This window comes from Grus americana, chromosome 8 (genome assembly GCF_028858705.1).
Source record: "Grus americana isolate bGruAme1 chromosome 8, bGruAme1.mat, whole genome shotgun sequence".
In the NCBI taxonomy this organism is placed as follows: Eukaryota; Metazoa; Chordata; class Aves; order Gruiformes; family Gruidae; genus Grus; species Grus americana.
In genome coordinates, this window is record NC_072859.1 from 15575721 (window position 1) to 15597627 (window position 21907).

Here is a 21907-nt window from a genome sequence, read left to right on the forward strand (position 1 = left end):
TAGAGAGGGCTTTGGTTTGTTTTGGGGTTTCTTTCACAACTGAAAACAAACATAAATGCCACCCTCTTCAGCTGCCATGACAGCAGAAATCAAAGAAGAATGGTTTGGTCTCAACAGAAACACCTACCTAGTCTGTTCCTCATTTACAAGGTGTAAATTGTTACAATTTATCCTGCAAATTAAATATGACTCTGAATCCATTTTCTTACATTGATCTCACTGAGGCAGCTAGTGTGATAAATTAAATCTTACATCAGTGATCTCCAAAGACAGCGCAGTGCTAATCAGACATCGGAGCACGGGACAGGAAGGTGGGAGCCAGAGGCTGCTAGGGCAGAGCGCTACCAGACGTGAACAGTGTGACCTGTAGCCAAAGAATCTCGGCCCAATAGCCAAATTACCTAGTAAGTGACATAGCATTTTACACTCACTATGCAAAATACCATGAACTTCTATCTGCTACATGAATTAATCCTACAGCTTGGCAATACTAACTGTTTTTAGCCTGGAGATAAAACGTAAGATATATTCAGAATGTGATAGATTCAGCATTTCATCTCTCTAGTACCTAGTTTCAAGCCTGAACACTAGAATCCGTAAGTTAGCATTTAATGCTTATCTGGTTCTGTCAGAGCACATTATAGCAACCTTTTGTCAGAATTACTGTTAGCACTAGTGGCAGTACCAAAACTGTTAAAAACTCCCAAACCACAAAGGGATGCACTAGCATTGCTGTGTATATGCCTTCAGAATGGAGTGCGGGCGCGATGGAGCCACAAACTCCAACATCTTTACAGCCAGAGCTCTGGAGGTAAGAAAGGTCTAGATAAGCAGGAGGACACTAAAGTCCTCCCAAATATCTCTGTCAGAGCCTGCATCCAAAATCACAGTCTTCAAACCTTCCATACCCTGAACAACTGCCGCCTTCGTGGACTAAATTTTGGAGTGGGAAAACAAGGTTTTGGCTTTTCAGCAGCACCACAAGCAGCTTTCTAAAAGCCCAGTGGCAAAAGCACAGCTCAAGAAAACATTTTTTTCCCAGCCAGTGAGCCTGACATCTCATAAGGTTTAATTTGTGACTCCAGCCTATTTCAGCTGCACTGACCTTGGGGATGTTTTGTATTCTCCTGCTGTATAACCTCCTGTTTGTTAAATCATTTAATGTTTGCCATGACCAATGCTAAAGATCTCACAGCCTTTTATCAGCTCTAATGACAGTCTGAGATTCCTTATCTATGGTGGAAATGTACTTCAAATGAGATTAGAGTTCATGCCACTCATTGTCAGCAGAATTTCTGGCTACTAGATTGCACTGACAAGTTCAATCTGACATCTAGGAGATCATTAAAAGCTACATGAGTTCTGTTTAGGAATAGAAACGTGCAAATACAGCCAAACTCAGTGTTTGACACCAATTCCAATAACAGCACCTGTGTTATGACCACCTTTTATTCTGAAATCAGTCTTGTTAGAAACGTCAGCAAAATATTTCAACACATAATAAAAATTAAAACATAGTAAAAAATGATTAAGAAAACAGTTAAAAGTTACTCGAATGGTTAAAAATAGCAGTACACCATTCTCTGTGGCCAAACTTATTAATAGAAAAAGCCTTCAACTTCTAATTAAGAAAAAGTCTTTGGGATACAGCTGCCACTCAATTAGAGAACACTGGATTTTATGATCAGATTAGACTAACAGACATCTGTTTTACTGCTCTTGTGAGACTGCAAGAGAATCAGGCTCTCAGAAACAGGATTTTTTGAAATGAGTAAGAAATAGAGGGGTTGGAAAGATAAAGCAAAGATCTGAACACCTGGGTAATCACACTGTCCAAAGGCTTTTACCAAACTGTAAAAACAGTTTTGGAAACACAGAAGCAGCAAAAAAAGACCAGGTTGTGCAAACTGATCTCAAAATTTTACTGGAAGCAAGTACAAACATCTCATTATGGCGTAAACCATTGTCAATATCAAATCAATATGGTATGATCAATACTATGCTAAAGGGAAAAATACTCCTTTTTGTCTATAACAGTTCAGGAAGAGAGTGCATGCACCTTGTCTGAGGACTCCATCAGATTATAACAGAAATACATTCTGAAAAGACCACGTCCTGCTGGGCAATGTTGCCTTTCCAATGGTGGACAGCAATAAGACTAGCTGCTAAACAAGCTGCGTGAAATTGGAATTCATTGCTGAATTGCTCTGTGCAAATGCAACTGTTTTTAGCAGGCTGCCAACAAACCATACAAATGGGAAGTACTGATTAAAAGGGACGCAATGGTGAAAAGTTGATATAACTAGCTGCATACAAACAACTTACGCAATGATGTATAACACTCTTTTATCATAGAATCACAGAATATCTCAAGTTGGAAGGGACCCATAAGGATCATTCTTAATATATACTGTGCTTTTACTTGCACTGCAACTAATGTGTGCTGCTGGCCCGCAGGTCACGCGTGGCGCGGGGTGCTGAGGACACGGGCAGGCTACAGGAGCCCGCAGCGGGTTGGCCAGTGCCCTCCCCAGGCAGCGTGGGAATACAGCGGCCTCCAGCCAGCAGAGGACTAGGACCTGCCGTTGCCACCTCAACTCCCAGCCTAGGGACTTCTCCAAGGCACCGTCCTCCACGCATTTTATAACAGCTTCAAACCTTATGTGTAAACTAAGGACAAAGGACAGGAGAAGTGGCAGAGGAAGTAGAGAAACAAAGAACAGATTAGAGAACACAAAGGCAGTGAAATGGGAGGACAATGTAAGATATAAGTAAACAGAATTTCTACTTCAGGAAAAATCAAAACCAGAGGTATTTACTTACCGTCCCACTGCAGTGCACAGAGGCAAACTGTTATGAAATATACCATAGCCATCATAGATATCAGACAGTGGTAATATATTCTTATTTATTCAGCTCAGTGACAAGAACTCAAATAAAAATATGCATTTCAAGTGCCAAAAACTATCTAAACAGCTCATCTTTACATGAAAGCTAATTATGACAACCCTAATAAAAAGTATCTGAAATGTCAAGGACTTTCTCCTCCGACGTACTAAAAAGTCACAGTGATTATTATTTAGTAATTTTTATATATTATTTACACTCTATAACACTTTTTGTTAACACTGTGGTAAAAGGACATTATTTAGGCTGGAGAGTTAAACAATCAATAATTTAAAAATGCCAATACCCATCCCAGAAGTTCCTCTTAATTGGCCCACGGAGCCTCATCGATGGATTTAGGGATGCCTGCCCCCATGGGCTGCCAGTTATGGTCTGACTTCACTAGAATGAATGAATGTGTCATACTGGCAGTACAAAAATATCTCTGGGCCCAACCAGATAAGACAGAAACCTGAAAGAACAGAATCCAGAACTTTTTATTTCAAAGAAGTTTAATGAATAGCTTTGCTCATTCTAACCTCCTCCTCTCCCTCTCCTACATCAATGGAGCAGCAGCTACAAGAGCACTGCAGCAAGTCTTACTTGCTTTTAACTTCAGTGTGGAAGTAAGCAGAAATGCTAAAAATAAGACTCAGTGCAGTCTGTGTTGACAAAACACAGTGGTCGCCCACTATGAGCAGTCCTTTGCTCCAGCAGCCTATCTACTGAAGGTCTGCGTCTCATGATTGCCTTTGCCTGGCACGCATAGCTGCAAAGACCAGACCTTTTCAGAATAAGTATGAGAATTATAGAGACACCATCCAGTCACAAAGCATGCCTTCAGAGGACACGCTTTTCATCAGGGGATCGTCTTTTGCAGTTAGAATAAGGAAGATTTCAGCTTTCTGTACATACTCACCAGATCCTTTTCTGTCTTTTTATTGGCTAAAGCATCAACTTTGGAGTCGAGCTCGCCTTGAATTTGGTCTCTCCTTTTCAAAACACCCTTAATATAGGGGGGGAAAAAAAAAAAAGATGTAAATGGCACCAAATTTTAACCATCTATTCAGAAAACCATCAAACAACTTGGCTATTTAATAAAATAAGCAAGATTGCAAAATGATGCCATTTAATAATTTTGACATCATACATGTACTTTCCTCAAGAAAAATTTAAAATTGTGAAGGTTATTTTTCAATACATGTATTTTATCTTATGTGTTTTTCAAGAATCTTAGTAAATCCAAAATCAGCGCCGCAAGAATCAGCCATACGCAGTACCATTGCTAGTTATAGGAGAAAAACTGCAACAGCAGTTTACTTAGTATCAGCTCAACTTAGTATATATTCATATTTTAAAACAGCAACATGAGTTTGCCAAATCTCATGAACAAGTGTCATCTTTGAGAAAAAGTTACAATATAAGTAGAATAAATGACTAAATATGGTATACCAGACATTATTGAAATTGTGACTTTAACCTTCAATGTTATTTCATAAGTGCCAAACATAGTTCAGAAATATCAGATAAAATTATCATAAAAATGATACATGTTCTACCATTGATGTATGTGCTTATTTTCAGCATATGTAATTATTATCTCCTTTAAAACTGTCTTATCAGGTATTGGATTTTTAGCATAATGTCAAAAATAATTAGAAAGGGGAAGGAATGTTACTTGTTAAACTACAAAGCAGGTATTACAGATTAAATTTCCATTTCTAATGCTCATTTGCTCTGTGACCTTGACAAAGCCTTACATAGTTCTCTTTGCCTTAGTTTCCTCATCTGTAAAAGCACACTCAGGTGTGCTTATCTTGCAGAAACGTTGCAAGGCTTTAGTCCTTTTAAAAAAAAAAAATCAGAAGCAGGACATAGATAATTACAAATCTCAAAACCTTCTTTTACATTACCTTGCCACAACTGGTTTTACTGCTTCTCCTGCGTATACTAAAGAGATTTTCAGTATTCACCTCTAGCACGGGGCATGTTGAAACAGCACAGGGCACAACCAGCTCCACCTTCCCTAGCAGTCTTATTTGACTGAGTTCTCTCTGAAATCTTGTCACTTTAACAAACAGAATAATTTAGGAGGTTAACTTTAAAATAATTTTTCAATGTTTCTTTTTGAACAGGTACTCACTAGAAAAAAATGATAAACCTGACTTTGGACAATTCTGAGTAATAGATTAGTAAGACATACTAATGCTCATAAATCTGTTTCAACAGCTCAGAATATCTTTTGGTTAGATAAATACAGAAAATGTTTAGCTTCAAGCATAGAAGCAAAACAAATATGTCTGGAACAGCTTTCCTTCATATTCTAAATCCTTTCTCTTTTTTACTATTTCTTTTGCCACTTTAAAAACTGTTTTAATGACTATCTGGCAATTTTTATCACAAATACTCCTTAAATTACAAGATAAACCCAATTATTTTAATATTAATATGCTACAACTATAGACAAGTGCTGACTTCTAATGGCAAACAGAGGGGCTCTGTTTTTAAAACATAGTATTATATTTTTACAATTTTTGGTGCAATATTTAATGGTACCCTGCCACAAAACCCTCAAATAGTTGTAGGTGGACCCATAACCAATTTATGGCTGCAATTCATACCCTGAGGCACAGCAGTATACTCTGCACTCCCCAGATTTGTTCTGCGAGTCAGTTAGGAAGGAGCCAGTCCAGATGTAAATATTTTAGCTATGAGTTCATCTCGTTCCCCAGTTAAGGCTGAACTCCCAAGACAGGAAAATACAAGGATTGTACTGTATTGACCACACCTTCTTCTGCACATTTGTGCATGGCCTTGGCAGCACTGCACAAAGGTCCCTGTGACAAGGGGTTAAACACACCTCTGAAAGCAGGTTTTACTAGTGTGCGACTTCCCCTGTTGTATTTTTAGCGTGACTAGTAGTTCCTTCTCCAAACTGTGAGAGGGAAGTAAGCTGTAGGAAAAATAAAAATCCATGGTGATGAAAGGAAAGGAACAGTTGCAGAATAGGAATGAACTAGTGGAGGAAGATTTTCCTCCGGACAGGACCTCATGGCAGCCTAATGCAGTGTAGCAAGTGTTGTATCGAGAACACCACAAGCAGAAAAAAATGCAACGGGCAACAGCTACTTGGAACACATGCATGAAGAGCCAGGCAGTCACTCTGGGGTTTGTCCACAGAAACCTCTCTGGGCTCTGGACAAAAGAGAACACCTGAGAAAGAGTAAGCCAGGCTGCAGACCAGAAGGCAGGGGGCAGGCAGCATGTCTTCAATAGCATGAAGGCTAGGAGCTCTCATGGGTAACAGAAATTCTGAAAAATAAGTTTGGAAGTGAGGGAGAGGAAGAAGCCCTGCAATTGCGAGGACAGTAATCTCTCCAGACCTTTAAGCAAAGCAGTACCTACCCCCACCTACCTGCACATACATGTAAATAATGAGGCCTGTGAGACACAGGACATTTTGTATGGCTCCTCTTTCAATGAAGCTGCTGTTTTAAAGACAGCAGTCATTGCAGCGGTAATTCTTAACCTCTCGGTAGCTGAGCCTTACTGCAAAACTGGCAGTGCTCTGCACAGTGCCAGCAAAGTCTGAGTTAACTTGGGTCTTGCTCTACCCATGGCCTCCAACACATTCAGTAGAAGCTGGGCTCCCAGCAGAAAGGCAAGAACAGATACTGCAGCTTGCATTGCTCAAAACCTAGACAAAGAGGGGTTTGTACACATTTTCTGCTTTCTGGCGGCAGCACAGTGGGAATTACAATATGCTGAATTCAGTTACTTAATTGTGTTGGTTATCCATCAGCACTGAGTTTATCAACTCTGTAGTCAGATTTTTTACATTCTTTCCAAGTGTAAGAAAAATGTGTGTATAAAGGCAACTGAGAGCATCAGCTTATGGCAAAGACTAACACCTGCTTATATAATGGCACAGGGACTGGAAGTTCCCTGCTGTTCTGGGAAAAGAATACAGAGTTTAGGAACATCTCCTAGAAGGGGAAAAACCTCACTGCTCCTTTTCCCCCACACAATCTGTTACCCCATGAGTTCCTATTTCTGCAGTGTCAGAGGAGGTCTTTCTCAGCTGCTGTTCCCCAAACCTTTCTGTGTTCCCGCCTCACTGGCACAACGCAGAGCTCTCTGAAGATGGCAAAACCAGACCCTCTTTAGCCCAGCTACCAAGGGCTGCCTGCCATGCAAAACTATCAAGCCTTCTCATCTGGAAGGGGTGCCTCTTGCCTGATTAGCAAGGCAAACAGGACCAACCGGATTCCCTGCTAACGGACAGCTGTCCTATGCTGTGCATGTTTAGTAACAACAGTAAAGAGGGACTGCAAAATCATTTTCATCAGTTACAAATTCGCTTCTAGACTTTGCACTGGACTAAGCCAAATTTTATCTACAACCATAAGCAGTCCTTAAGGAAACCTTACCATCAGAATTTCACTGTAGAGAACATATTCATGTAAAATCGGCAGCAGGTTTTCCGAGAGCCCTGCCATTCGCTTCTCCGTAGCCTTGCAGCACTTGTCGATGCAGCTGGCGACACCTTTTAGGGAGTCTGCTACATCTTCTTCCGATGCTGACCAGAGTGTGTGGATGGGGCCGTATTCCTTCATTTCATTAAAATATTCTTAACAGGAACATATACCCATATTACTTTTTTGTTCATTAATAGATGTCTAAGTGATACTAATTGCAACCTCATATTTACTGTCAAGAAAGCAAGAGACTGAGGCTAATGTTTAAATTTTCTCAAATGACCAAGGTAAGTAAACTGCAGTTCATTGTATGTGAATAAACTAACCAATTAATGTATTGTAATTAAGTAGTTCCCAGAAATCTATCAGCAAAAATGCCCCAGTCATTTCAAAAGGACACACATACTCAGGTAGACCTGAAGAGTTGTATTCACATCATCCAATGACCTGAATTACTTCACGTTGTCTTCATACATAGAGAGAGAAGCCATAGCAGCCCCAGGCAGCAGACTTGCCTCTACTGCCCTGAACAACTCTGCTACAGTTTCCACATCCTGTCTCAGTTATTAAAACCAGCAGCCTTGGTACGTCCCAAAGGCTTCAGAAGACACACTGAAGTGCACTCCAGTTCTGCAGGTGTTTTCTCTGTCACTAGTTTTTATTAATGTAAATACAAGGATACCCTATGAATTATTTCTCTTATGTCTCTAGGCCAAGTGATAACCTGTAAGCAGAAAGAAGGCGCAGACTTCCCTGTGCCATTTGGTAGGGGTAAACTCGGGCAAGGCTGGATGTGGCCTGGAAGCTGCATGTTCACAGGAGGGTACTGTGAACACATTGGTCATGTACTGAAAACGCAATTTCATCACGAATGAATTTATAATGAAGAAATGTCCAAGAAAAGATGCAAAGCAGTTGTGTGGCTTGAAGAGTATAATGTTTACTTTGAGATTAATGGGACAAAAAAAACCTCCATGGAAGATGTAATTAAGAATCCCATGTTAAGTTACTGCAGCAGGAATGTTCTCTGAATTACAGCTATCAACAGTTCATATTCACGACAATGCGGCCCTACACACAAGTGTTCTGCCAAATGCTGTTTGGAAAATCTAGAAAGAAGATATAACTTACAGCATTTGGGAGCATGTCAAAATTCATAAGGTTTTCCAAGAAATATTTTGGCACTGATGCCTTGAACCTATGGACCTCAGCCAGCTATTTCCACTGAAATGAACGATATCAAAAGGAACTCTTCACCAACATGTATTTTCCTTTTATAAGACCCCCTCCAATTTAGTGAGGACACGCTGAGATCTGGTACTGCACAATAAAGCACAAGGGCTTAGTTATTAGAGAACACAGTGCAGCTCTTCAAATTATATTATACAGACAACAAAATCCCTCAGGTGCTGACCAGTGCAAATTCTACTGAACAGACCTAGTCTGAGATCAGGGTCAATCTCAGAACGTCAGTAATTTAGCATTCCAAGTGGGTGTGCAAACTGCTGTTACTAAGGGAAAAATTGAGATTAAGTCATCCTTTTAAGAAAACTCTAACAGACACAATTTCCCATGACAGAAATTACGGCCAACAGTAAAGCTATTAAAAAAAATTAAATCTACTTGGTCAACACAGAAAAAAGGTGCAGAATGAAACCAAAAGAGAGATGTTGAGAGATCTGGAATGTAGACAGCATTATGCCAGTACAAGACAGCACAGAAAACTGTGACTATTTACATTCCACTGAAAGTACAAAACAAAAGGTTATGCAGCTTTCCAAAAGCCACAAGTAAAAAGGTACCCATATGTTTTCTTCCTTCTAATTTTCTTATCAAGTAGTTCAATGACATGTTAAAACTCTTCCTATTAATGAGTTATACAAACTAACTTGAAGGCCTGCCAAAACAACGACCATTATGAAAAGCACAGTATAAACACAAGTCTCCCTTTTCCCTTTTTTGCTGGAAAGAGTATTTTGCCCAGCACAAAACTTTTCCTATAGATTAATTTCCTAAATCCAGAAAATAGAAACTTTCTACTTACCCTTTTCTTCCTTATAAATTCTATGAGCTATTTTGTCTAGTACATTTATTTTCTGACTAAATGTTTCCATGTAATCATTCATTTCTGTAAACATTTCAGGACGATTTTTAACTCCTCCTCTTACTGAGGATGCTACAGCTCTGACGGTCTGTCCCATCCTGCTCAGCAAACTGGGACCCTGCTTCTTGTGTGAGGAGAGTTCCTAAAGACAGAACAAGCCATGTTTACTTCCAAGGACTTTTTTAAATTCTCTCAAAATAATACCTACTGTAAAGCTTTTTTTTTTTTTTTAAACAGAACTACACGCATAAGCCTCTGTGTGTCTTTTTAGTGTATAAATCTTACTTCAAAGTTATTAGACCAGTGTCAGAACGGTACCTATCATGCTTTTACTAGCTAAGCCTTTCTGGGCAAACACAAGCATGCCAGGTATCACGCTCTCACAAAAATGATTAAAGATGGCAGAGAACCTTTACCCTTTCATTCTGTAGGGTGAGTTAGCTAGTTTGCAATTTAGCCTTTTGAACAGGAAAGCAGGGGTAATGATTGCAGAAATAAGTCATTGAGAAAAGTAAACAATGTTCCTACTGACAGAAGTAATTAATCTATTTATTTTTTTAACTCTTTTTATACGTTGCTGGAATAACCTTTGCTGAAGTTCAGAGGCAGACTTCTCTGAGTACAAAACTCCAATTTTCAACTGGACACATCTTGCAAAAATACAACAGGAAATTCAAAGGTTGTATTTTTCTTTTATGAGACTAGTATAACTTTAAAAAAAAAGCAGATGAAAAAGACAGTGCCATGCCAGAACAAGAATTAATTTAAAATACTACTTTTCATACAATCTTGGAAGCTTATATGCATACCAAAAAGCATGCAGTTGAAATATTGTGAATTTGCCACAAAAATCCAAAATGCAGCAACAAAAACTGCTTTGGAAGATACAGCAATATTTATGGCCACACGCATGATTACCAAAAGCACCAAAGAAAAGGTTATCTTGGGGGATGAATATTCCATAAATTCCTTGCCACCTTCTGACACTTCTGTAACAAGCCGTGGGAGGACACTATTGAATACTGAACTAGGGAGAAACCAGATATATTCTACTAACGCAAGATGTGGTTCCCCGTAACTGTAAATAAAAATAAAGTAATTTTACCCAGGCCTGCGCAGTAAGAAAAATTTTGAAGTCTTCATTAAAAGTTAAAGTTGGATGATCAGCGATACGGTTCAAAAATTTATGTAAAGCTTTTCTTCGGGTCTCAATGAATTCATCACTAAATCGTTCCACCATTCCTTTCATTATGAATTTTTCAGGCAATGGCTGAGGAAAAAAGAATAAATATGTTGTATAATTTGCATAATACCAGGAGTATTATTATAGTTTCTCTACTTACTAAAAACCATAGGTATACCTTGTAAAATCCACCATGCAAAAAACCGTTACAAAGTTATCATATTCAACAGTGGTATAGCATGGTTCTTGTAGCACACAGTGCAGAACAATACAAGTACAACTAAGAAAGAAGGACATAAATGACTGCAAATTACTGCAAATGGCACAATTACAAACATAAGAAATACCTTTATGGGATATATAGTTATCACATACATATAGAGCTAATGAAAATAGGTTGGTTTAATGTTTGTGAGGCTTCAGAAATTGAAGAAAGACCTCAAACATCTCTGTATAAAACTGGAGCCATCTTATAAACAAATAAAAATAACTTAAGTTTTAGCGAACGAACAGGAATAATCAATGTCGGATGTGCTTCTTCAAGTTTGCTCTTCAACCAAAGGAAATCCTGATATCGTCTTCGAACTTCATACTCACTGGAGTCAAATTCACCACGAGACGTCTGAAAACCAGAAGCAGATAAAACAAGCCCAGGTTAGAATATCAGAAAAAAAGAACAAAATAGTTTTAGATTTTGGAGAAAACTGAGTCCCTGAAGGGAATGCATACATGATTCTATTTTGCCCATGTTATTTGCTTGCTGTTTTTTAAAGTGCAATGATCAACTACTTGGAGAGATAAAACACAACCCATTTAAGCAAAAAAATCAAAAGTTCTAGTGTAAAAAAAGAAAAAGGAAAAGAAAAGCAAGAACTACACTGCACACAGAGTGACTTATAATAACTAGCCTACCACAGTGTTTCCAAAAGACTTCAATCATTATTTTAGTGTGGCATTTTCCTTTACGCAATCACAATTATGTTATGTTATGTTACTTTTAGGGCATGTCTTTTAAAGTGGTTAGTAATCTACAAGTGAGGAAAGTCCACTTTTTAGCATTCTGAAAAAAACCCCAAATAGCTGACACACGCCCTTGGGACTTGCTGACACTAGTCAACAATCCCCGCATTCAAAACATGAAAACTTTAGCATATCATAGCAATAACACTTCTGCGCTGCTTAATGGCTTCTGCATTCCATCATCAATTCCAGTTTTGTAGCCCTTTGTTAGAACTTGCCAACAAACCTTTAATGCCTAGAAAAAATGCTTATTACAGTGTTGCAAAATTGTCAGACCATGAGATTTATTTTATCTCTGCTCTGTCTTCTAGAATCGAGCCACAAAGAGCTCGTGTTTTCATTAAAGTAATGCGTGCTGTTTAGCATTCATTGTTGCACAGAGATTTATAATGCGATGCAAGTAAATTCTAAAAACCTTAAAATGTGCTTTTGTAATCTAAACATTTTGGAGGGTTGAATAAAATTTTTTCAAGGTATGTGGGAGGAATGGTATTACTTTATCATCAACAACCAGCACTTCAAATTAAAATACGATAAGAAAGGATAGAATAGATAAAAAAGCAAAAGCAATCCACCTTCAGCCCTTCCATACTTGCCTGAAGAAAAAATGTTCTCTCGTCTACAAAAACATGCATAAAGTGAAAATTATTGCTAGCAACCTAACGAAGATAACTCTTTTCCTAGTCTTTAAATATTTTATGAGGAATTGATATCTCCTCTTATTTAAGAGTAAATGATTCCCATTTGAAGATTTCATTTTAAATTAATCTTTTTAAAAAAACCTCAAAATAAATTAACAGAGCAGTTCTCAAAATGCAGCCTGCAGAATATTTGCTGGTAATCCCAGAAGAGGTGGCTAGTCTCACAAGGCTGACTTTCTTCCTTATTTCCAATAAATAATTTGTATTCAGGACAGCTAAAAATACGCTTAGTTGTTTCCTAATATTACTTTTTCATTGGAGAATTGTGGCAGTTTCCTCAGAAATCACATGCCCCTGTAAGTGGGAAACAAATGTCCATGTCATAGTGCATGCTGTAATTACGAGAATGGAATTGAAAGACTTTGTAGCAGGTAACATTTATGCAAGACAAAAGACTACTAGCCTGCAAGTGATCCAAAAGTCATAAATACTCGGGCTAATATAGTGTCTTTGAACTGAAGCAGTCTTTCTGCTGTTTCATATTCAACAGCAAATGTTATTCTCATATAGAACTGATTTGGCCGCTGAAGGATTATTAGCTATTTTCTCAGCATAAAAAACCAAAGCATCTATGTGTGTAGACTTACACTGACTTTTTTTTTCAGAATCTACTGCACAATTTCATATAGTTTTAGTGGTCTATAACTCATTGCAAAATCAGGGTATAATTTAAATTTAGTCATATCCCAGAGAATGGTATGCAAAAAGAGTGAAAATGCTACTACTGTTACCAAGGTAAGCCGTTATAGCCATGAGCAGATGCTTACCTTTGTGACTACTCTGTATGTAATAAATGTTTCAATGGCTGTAATGTGGCTTTCAGGATCATCAACTGTAATGAAGAGATCTCTTAATTCTGGTTCATCTTCAAATTTATACTGGTTTATCATTGATGAAGGGGATATTGGCATTGAAGGACTGAATGAGTTTACCTCAGCCAGTGATGTATCCTACAGATAAGACATGAGAGCATCCATCTTAATACATCTTTATATACAAACACACATATGCAAACACATATATCCCAGATGCTAAAATGGCAAGCTTTTAAATAGTCTGGTAAAACAGATAAAACAGAGCAGATGAATTATATAGTACGTGTCAAATCTATAATCCTTTTCTGTATTTGCTTCAGTGAGGATGTAAGAAATAAGAATGAGATTTATTCTGAAACTGATAAGAGCAAAACGCTACCATTTGACAAGAATGTTGTGCATAGCTAGAAAGAGAATTTGCCTACGAATGCTAAAATTAGTTACGAATCCAAACACCCAGTCATTGTGTAGGATACTGACCAACTTTATTAAAATTGTTAGAAGCCAGTTACTCAGGACTTAGGAAGTTTGAATTATCTCTAATAACCTGAACAGGGTGGATAAAAAAGGATGATTTTAAAAGAAAACAAGACAAAATCCAAATGAGAATTTTTATTGGAATTGGATATTTCAGTTTGCGTACATTTTAAAATAAAGTTTGAAATGGAAAACTTTTACAGAGATATAAATTTAATCTTTGTAATATGAAAAACAGTAGGTAAGGATGCAGTACAAAGTTGTTGCTTAATTTCTAAAAAAACCCCATCAAACCACTGTTTTGCTGAAGTGGAAAACCACTTTTTGATAGCATCAACCACTTCCACCACAGCTAAGAATATAGCCCCATAGCTGCTGCTTCTGCTCAGTGCATTCCGTGGTGATCACTCACATGCTGAGAAACTGAGTGGAAATTAGAAACAGGAAAAAAAATCTCATTTTCTTTCTTAGATGCAAGTCTGGATGAGATCTACTAATCTGAAATCTTGGAGGATATAGTGACTTGGAAAATAAATTAAATTCACTGACACCATAAAAGAGCATAATAAATGAATAAATCACTAAAAATCATAGAACGATAGAATGGATTAGGTTGGAAGGGACCTTTAAAGGTCATCTAGGCCAACCCGCCTGCAATGAGCAGGGACATCTTCAACCAGATCAACAGAGATTGTTTCAGCTTGCCCTAAAGGAGCCACGTGGTTGTCTTCTGGTTTCTTCTCCTTGTGTCCTTCTCTGACTGCCGCAGATCCGCAGTCAGTGAATTCCCATGCTCCCGTGGCCACTGTGGGAGACTAAGACCCCTGACATCTCATTCTCAGCAACAAAACCCCAAACCAGAGCCATGGCCAAGACCTTAGTGCATCCCTGAAGAGCCCAGCCAGATCTTCTCCCAGGGAGATCTCAGTGCTTGTGATAGACAAGCTCAGTGTAAATATTCCTGGGCTGTTTGCCTGCAACTCCAATTAATAACATCGTATTTTGTCAACAAAGTCATGTCAGCAGCAATTCATAAACTTCACGCTGGTCAATTTTTTTCCACCAAACAAGCCCAGGGATATTTTGACTCCCTGCCCTTGAGAAGTTTAATTGTGTAGGGCAATTAAAATCAATCACTATGTTTTAAATATCAAACTTTTTATACACTTTTTCTAATATATCCAATGCAATGAAATATTTTTATAACAAAATTTAAAATTAATCTGTTTTCTAGAAGTTTTCTAGAAGTGTAGTTAGGCTACAGTAACTACCAAGTGGCAAAGAGTTGCCCTTTCTGATCCCTCACTAACTATGGAGCAAGGAGCAAGGAGCAAAGGGATGTTGCTAAAGAGTGGCAGAAGTGGAAATGTGGGAGTCCACAGAAACCAGAGTCACAGCATCATCCCAAGGCCGATCTCGTGGGAGTAAAAAGCACACCACCGCAGTGCTGCTGAGCTTGGTGAGAGCTGCTTTTTTTTCCTTTGAATATAACTAGATCAAAACTTTCTCTGGAACATGTTCTCCTCTTGTTCTTTTCCTGCCTTAAACCTCATTGCCTATTGCCATTCTTCTCCTTTGGATTTATCAGCGTACCCCCACAAATATAGAGTAGAAATTTATATTGAGAATTATGCATGGAAAGCACTGATGTACCAGTTCTCCCATCACTTAAGTACAGTTCTTTGAATAGGGAGACAAAAGCAGGACAGAAGACTGAAGGCAATGCTTTAAATATTATATAGCTGCTTACTTGTACACCTGTAAGTCATTTTATTGTTACTCAGTGTGTTCCTACGCATGATTTCTATACTGGTATCTAGCCAGCACTGTCCTGAGTGCTGGAGGATAAATAGAGAAGCTGTTTTCACTGCCTGCTAGCACTAGCTGGCCATGCTCTACATGAAGAATGAGGACTGCTACTTCAGAGCAGCCCATGCAATTCAAAGCACTGAGACAACGGGAAATTTCCAGCGAAAGAAAAATGCATGTGAGCATGTAAGGGACTTGAACAGCCATATAACTTGAGGAATAATGACTCTGCAAGGCCTAAATTGGATCAAAGCAAATGTGTTTCATATTTTCTCATTTTCCATGGGTCATTAATACCTTAATGTTTCATTCCTCCTTCTAGGTTGCTACTAAAATTGCTCTATACAGGCAGGTTTCTGAAAGTGTATTTTTATATGGAAGGGCTTATGAATATGTGGTTTGTGAAACAAAACACAGGCAATAAAAATCCATAGAATAAGCAGTCTTCAGTTCTGTTGTAATACAGCTATAGTGTTCATCTGCACATGAATGAATGCATGTGAGTTTTAAACAAGCATGTTTCTCTTTCTTTATCCTTATGATACTTCAGGTTTACTTCCAGCAGTTCTTGAAATTCGTGTGACATAAGTCTGATGTCATCACAGAAACACGGTAAAAGAAGATGATAATTTTGTATTTTCTATGCAGCTGTAATTTTGTGGTTGGAACTATGGTTTTTTTGTGCATACAGATGAGGGCAGGAGGAGTTTTGAGGCACAGGAAAAACAGACAATTCTTTTAGCTCTTGGGTTGTATAACTATTTTTAAAAAAAAAACAAACCCAACTTCTTTCCTCTTCATCCGCGCAAAGAGAACCAAGGTCCTGTCCCAGATAATGATGTCCTTTCCCACACCTCGCCCAGCCCCACCTACCTGCAGTACCCCTTCTCCCTTCCAAGCCCTCTCACTACTGGCAGCAGTTGGCAGAGCTGTCTGTGCCAATCAGAAACAGGTCCATGCATTCTGATTTACTGGCCAGGAGACCAAATAGATGGAAAAATCAATGAGCTCCTGGCAGCATGAGGGCCTTCTTCTGGGTCTCCTTCCTCTAATACTTGCAGTTACCCTCTTCTCACTCTCACATTTGGCCGCAATGGGCCAGTAAGACTCCAAAATAAATAGGGAAGGAAAGCACTCATACAGCAGGAGCTGCCTCAAAGCAAGCTGAGCACACAGCTGAGCCGGCGGCTCCCTGTAGAAGACACTCAGCCCGGGGGTTTGCCTAAACACCATTCCTCCCCAGAGCATAGATCCTTGACTCAAGGTTGCCTCCATGCCTCATCCATCCATCCCTCCCAGTGAGGATCCAGAGCTTGCAGTCTTCTGAAGCAAGGGATCCAAAGCAGGCCTGGAGATAAAGGACATGGTGGCAGAGTTTGTCTTGTAAGATAATAGCTTAGTTGTTGGAGCATTCTTCAAAGAAGCAAAGAGATTCAGGAAGATAGAATAGTTCCTTGGCCAAAAAATTCAGTCTTATAAATCAGTCTCAAATCCTTGATTAACTTGTTTTGGAAGAAAAAGTGGCCACTATGCAATTCTGAAGTGGCATGTACATCTTTTCCAGAAATACCATTAATTAAGTTTTCTGTAATTATGAAATAGACACAAACAGAATTTGAAAGAAGAGCTGCTAAAGATTTGAAGTATTAACCGAAGTGCTGACAGCTTTGTCAATGCTAGGTCACTGTATCAGTTAACAAGGAAGGCAAAGATGAACTGAATGGGTATTGCGATACATGTGGTACTCTATACTGTGAAACTAATGGAAGAAAGCAGGTTGAAAACATATTTGTGTGACTCGTAACTCAGCCCCCAGAAGTTGTCTTGCTAAAAAGACCTCAGAACTTTTTCCATGGTAACGCAAACTAGGATAAAGTGAAATGCATGTCACATCATGAAATGCTTTATCAGAGTTGCCAAAGATGCTAGTCTGTAATATTTGAGATGTGTCACAGGATACTGGGTCAATGGTATATGACACTACCAGGTTAAATATCTATGAATTTTCCTAAAATAAAAGCCCTATTTTTACATCTTGAGTAATAACCTAGGGTATTGAGGTTGACAATTTTTAAGAATCTCATTTTTCACCATTTTGGTGGCTGGTACATTTCATTAACTAAACTGAGAAAAACGAAGTCGATGTCAGTGTCAGGCACTGAACACTGCACTGCTACTGTCCCGCTTGGCCTGCAAATGCCACACTACTACCTTAAAGACAGTGGCGCTGAGAAACCCCATTAAGATACAATTTAAAACAAGGTGGTCCCGGAACAGTACATTATGGAAAAATTGGTTTTACAAAACTTAGTCTGAAGCTACATTTCGCCTGTCAGTTTCCCTTGAATATGTGGAACATGAACAAAATGGGGTGTAATCCCCAATCAACCCCACAGATTTTCATCAGCTCAAAAGATCAGCCCTCAAATTGCACCTGAAAGCAAACTGTGAATTTCTGGTCTATGTATAACCACTGGATGCAGGTGTCCAAGCTGCGGAAAGAATGCTGTGTTTTCACATAGTACGAAATTTTCTTGTTTGCAGGAATAAGTTATCATGTGGCATACATTAATAGTAGTTAAGATATAAGTAAGAAATATTTGGCATGAATCCAGGCAGCAGAAATTTAAAGATATAGATATTTGCCATATAGCAGCAGTAACTTGTATCAGCTACACTTGTTTTTATTTTTTATTCCCAAGGAGCATCGTTCTCGACAAGCAAGCAGCATAACTGGTGATACGCTGTATTGATAGGCAGATACCTGCATGCAGAACTGCCTGAGCTTACCTAGTAAAACCAAAATGATTCAAAGACACAAACAACTAAAATTATATTTTAGCACTGCTTTTGCATGCAAGTTCAGTGAATCATTCATCTCTATGTCAAATCAACAGTGGTGCTTTTCTAGAAAATATGATTTAGCTAGACCCTAGATATGCTTCAGAACAACGCAGATAGCTTGGTGAAATTTAGCCTCACCTCTTGCATGTTACAGACCATTAAATCACTTAATAGTCCCTTCTGGCCTTAAAATCCTTGAATTTGGAGAATTTTACTACAGCCAAAGTTTAAATACATAGCTCCTAAAAATGAAGCTGTTATTCCAATGTTTTTATTCATGCATACCAAAAAATGTCTCGTTTACAGAAATACAAAAAACCCACACATTTAATTCACATGACAATCAGTCCTACTGAAAATATATTTGGTGTCACGTTTTCAAATAGGAAACGTCTGCTATTTCTCTCCAGTGTCACACATCCTGTCACATCATGGTTCAGAAGTCTCATAAGGTGAGCAGGGCCTTAGCTCACTATATATATGTTTTTCCACCATAGCTATCTCTATGTCCTTATGTTATATTTTAGATGCTGCCTTGGTAAGGCCAGTAGATCCATGACTTGATCTCTTCTTTAATGGCTGAGAAGGCGAGAGGTGTCGTCTTAACCAAATCAGTACAAAATGAGAAACAATACACACGGTAGCCATACTGCACTTCATTGGTTTCATTAAAATCAGCAATATTGGCAAGACTGGTGCCCATGTGCATAGCTAACGGTGTGCCTTCGGAACGTGGACCCTAATATATCATCAGTTACATTCATTTTATTCCCTTCATCAAAATACAGATGTTACCTTCTCAAACCTCCTACGTGAAGGTGTTAGACTTCCCTTCGTCCTTTAAAAGAAAACTCAAACCAAAACTTGGAAATGTTTATTTATATTTAAACACAACTGCAATTACTAAATATGACTGTTTATTTAATTTACAGATACATACATGGTACATCACAAATGTGATGATAAGGTTACAGCAAGTCCAGATTACTTTGCAAATTGAAGGTAAGCGAAGTTATGACCTGCGCAGCTCGTCTGAAGTGGCAACCCCCCCGTTTCCGTGCCCAAGAAGTCACCCGGGGCTCCGCTGAGCGGGCCGGGCTGCCCGGGGGCGCGGGGCTGCCTGGGGCGATGCCCAGGCGCTGCACTGTCCGGGCGCAGGGAGCGGAGGCTGCCCGGCCAAGCGCGGGGCAGGCGGGCAGAGCCCGGGCGGAGGCCGCGATCGCCGCTACCGCCCAGGGCGAGGCCGTCCCGTTCCGTCTCGTCCCGTCCCTCCGCGCCGCCCCGGCTCGCTCGGCCCACGGCAGGGCAAAGTGCCGGCGAGTGAGGGAGCGGCCAGCAGCCCGCCAACCTCCGGCGCGGCGCGGCCCGGCCCGACCCGACCCGAGGAGGGCGCTGCCGTACCTTGCTGAACACCTCCAGGTCGTCCTCCTCATCGTCCAACGACAGCACCTCGGCGGCGGCGGCGAGCAACGGCCCCCGGGCCGCGCCGGGGGCACCCGCGGCGGGATGAGGATCGGGGTCGGCCTCGGTCCCTCCTCCTCCGCCAGGGGAAAGCAGGGTGAGCAGCGGCGCCGGTACCCGGCCCTCTGCCTCCATCCTTCCTTGCGAGCGCGGGCGACAACCCCACCAGAGCCGCTCCCCGGGGGGCCGCAATTGGCCGCCCGCCGCGCCTCCGGCCCCGCCCGTGGCCCGCCCCCGGCCCCGGCCCGAGGGGCGCGCCCAGTGCGCAGAAGTGGAAGCGGCGGCGGGAGGGCCACCCTGCGGGATGGGGAGGAAGCGGAGTCGTGCCGTGTGTCGCCTCCCGGAAGGCCCCGGTTTGTGGGCCTGCCCCTCAAAGGGCGGCGGGACTGTGGCCTGAGGCCGCAGCCTCTGCCTCTCTGTGGAGGCTGGCCGCGGGGCGGGGAGGAGGAGGCGGCACTTTCTCCTCACAACGCCCGCAGACGTTTTCGTGGGGGCGTCGGGCCCGTTCACGTGTTCTCGGAAGCCCCGAGAGTGCGCGGCTGGGACGGGCGTACCCAGGCTTTGCTTCTTTGCCCGGGCTGGTCTCTTTCTCTCTGGTGGGCGTCGAGGCTGCAGACCCCACGGCCCTGGCATAGGCCAGCAGCCAGGAAACATGCCTGCTGCCTTGTCTGGTATGCCTTGGACAGCTGCTCTGTTGTTTGTAGCGGGAGGCTTGTTTGCTAGCTCCTTCCTTACGGGGTCCAGTTTGCTTTCAGATGTTGAGGCCAGAGATTACTTTGGGGTCAGAGATTTACTTGTGAGAACAAACTGACGCTACATTGCATCTGAAAAGATGGGGAGAGTGACACCAAGCATTTAAGAATAGTAAAGCTGCAGAAAGTAGAAATGAGAACTGAGGGATTTTGAAATTGCTGGTGTTGAATAGGAAATGAGCAGTGCTACTAGTTGCAGGAGCCTGGAACGTGTAGTAAATGAGCAGGCAGGTGGAGGGAGGGTAAGGCTGGTGTGACCTGCAGTGAGCTTCAGTGCCACCTTGGGTGACCACCTTCTGTGCTGAACACAGGAGCTCCTCTGCAGCGCTGGGCATGGCAGTGCGGCCCATGTTTGCGCAGTGGAGAACAAGGCACCTCTTTACAGGCTCCATCTTAAACGTCTGAACTCAATGGGAACTTTGGTGTTAACGTAGGTCTTGGGAGTCCTGGGCAGGTGCTTAAACAGGCAGATACAACATAATCTTTGTGTACCTCGGTTCCCTTGCTGTCAAATTAGAAAAGGCAAACCCTGTAATCAAATGAAAGTATTTTGAAAAGTGTTCATTCATGAAAGACTCCTGGCAGTTGATGAGGAAATTCATTTGGTATTTTATGCTCTTCAGTGAAGTCTTGAGCCACAACTTGAAAGAAAGAGATGAAAGTAAGCACTAAATATTCACTGAACTGTGCAAAGAGAAAAAGAATATGCCTGTGTAATTGGAGAATGTATGCTAAGACGTTTTCGTGTTTGTTTTCAGAGGGACCTGTGGGTTGGGGGTGGTGGACCTTTACACAGACGTGATTGTGCACGTTTTGGCTAAGAGAAGCATTTGCTGTAGTACGTTGCTCTCTTCCATGGACCAGCCACCAGAGGGAGACGGGATGCACCTTTCCTCAGTACTTGGATACTCACTGGTGGCAGAGTATGTTTCGGTAAGTTAAAACAGGCACTGTCTGTACTTTTAGAATAATGACTGTCCCTAGTACAAGATCCACAAGCTTCTTTTCCTTCCAACCCTGTGTAGACTGTCCCTGCCCTACTGCTGTTTGCTGTGCCCCAGCTCTGTGTGTCTGAGGAACTGCGGGTTTCTCTGGTGCGCTGCCTTCCTTGCAGGCTGCCACCAGCCCTCAGCTGGGTGCTGCTCACTCCAGGTGCAGGCTGAGGTTCCTCATGGTGCAGGTGCTTCTCATCCAGCACCAAATCTACAGCTCTTCCCATGTCTGCATCTTTTATGGTTCCTTTCCAGTGTCCGTGTTGCTTCTATCTCCTCTGGATACCCTTGGGTACCAGATACTGATGAAAAGTGAATATCAGAATAGAAGTTTTCTTCTCTTTCTGCTCAGTCATCTGTACATCAATGATAAGGCAAGTGTAGC

General features: G+C 40.9%; 1 protein-coding gene and 1 long non-coding RNA gene across 4 annotated transcripts in view; one reads left to right on the forward strand and one right to left on the reverse strand.

The window, feature by feature from the left end:
* The window catches only part of SNX7 (sorting nexin 7), a 30763-nt gene extending 10560 nt beyond the window's left edge, over positions 1-20203 (reverse strand). The window contains exons 1-7 of one of the 2 annotated variants that reach the window (XM_054833333.1): positions 19719-20202; positions 13140-13322; positions 11163-11273; positions 10574-10738; positions 9409-9610; positions 7317-7516; positions 3806-3892 (exon numbers count right to left, since the gene is read on the reverse strand). In XM_054833333.1, the coding sequence (XP_054689308.1) occupies positions 3806-3892; positions 7317-7516; positions 9409-9610; positions 10574-10738; positions 11163-11273; positions 13140-13322; positions 19719-19913 (1143 nt within the window). In that variant the 5' untranslated portion in view covers positions 19914-20202. Of the gene's footprint in view, positions 1-3805; positions 3893-7316; positions 7517-9408; positions 9611-10573; positions 10739-11162; positions 11274-13139; positions 13323-19718 lie in introns of both variants that reach the window. The other variant, XM_054833334.1, reaches the window with a different exon arrangement.
* Positions 20204-20753: 550 nt separating this feature from the next.
* LOC129209218 (uncharacterized) overlaps positions 20754-21907 on the forward strand; it is a 40052-nt gene continuing 38898 nt past the window's right edge. For both annotated transcript variants that reach the window (XR_008578015.1, XR_008578016.1), the window contains exons 1-2: positions 20754-21191; positions 21289-21463. This is a non-coding gene — a long non-coding RNA (uncharacterized LOC129209218). The remainder of the gene's footprint in view (positions 21192-21288; positions 21464-21907) is intronic.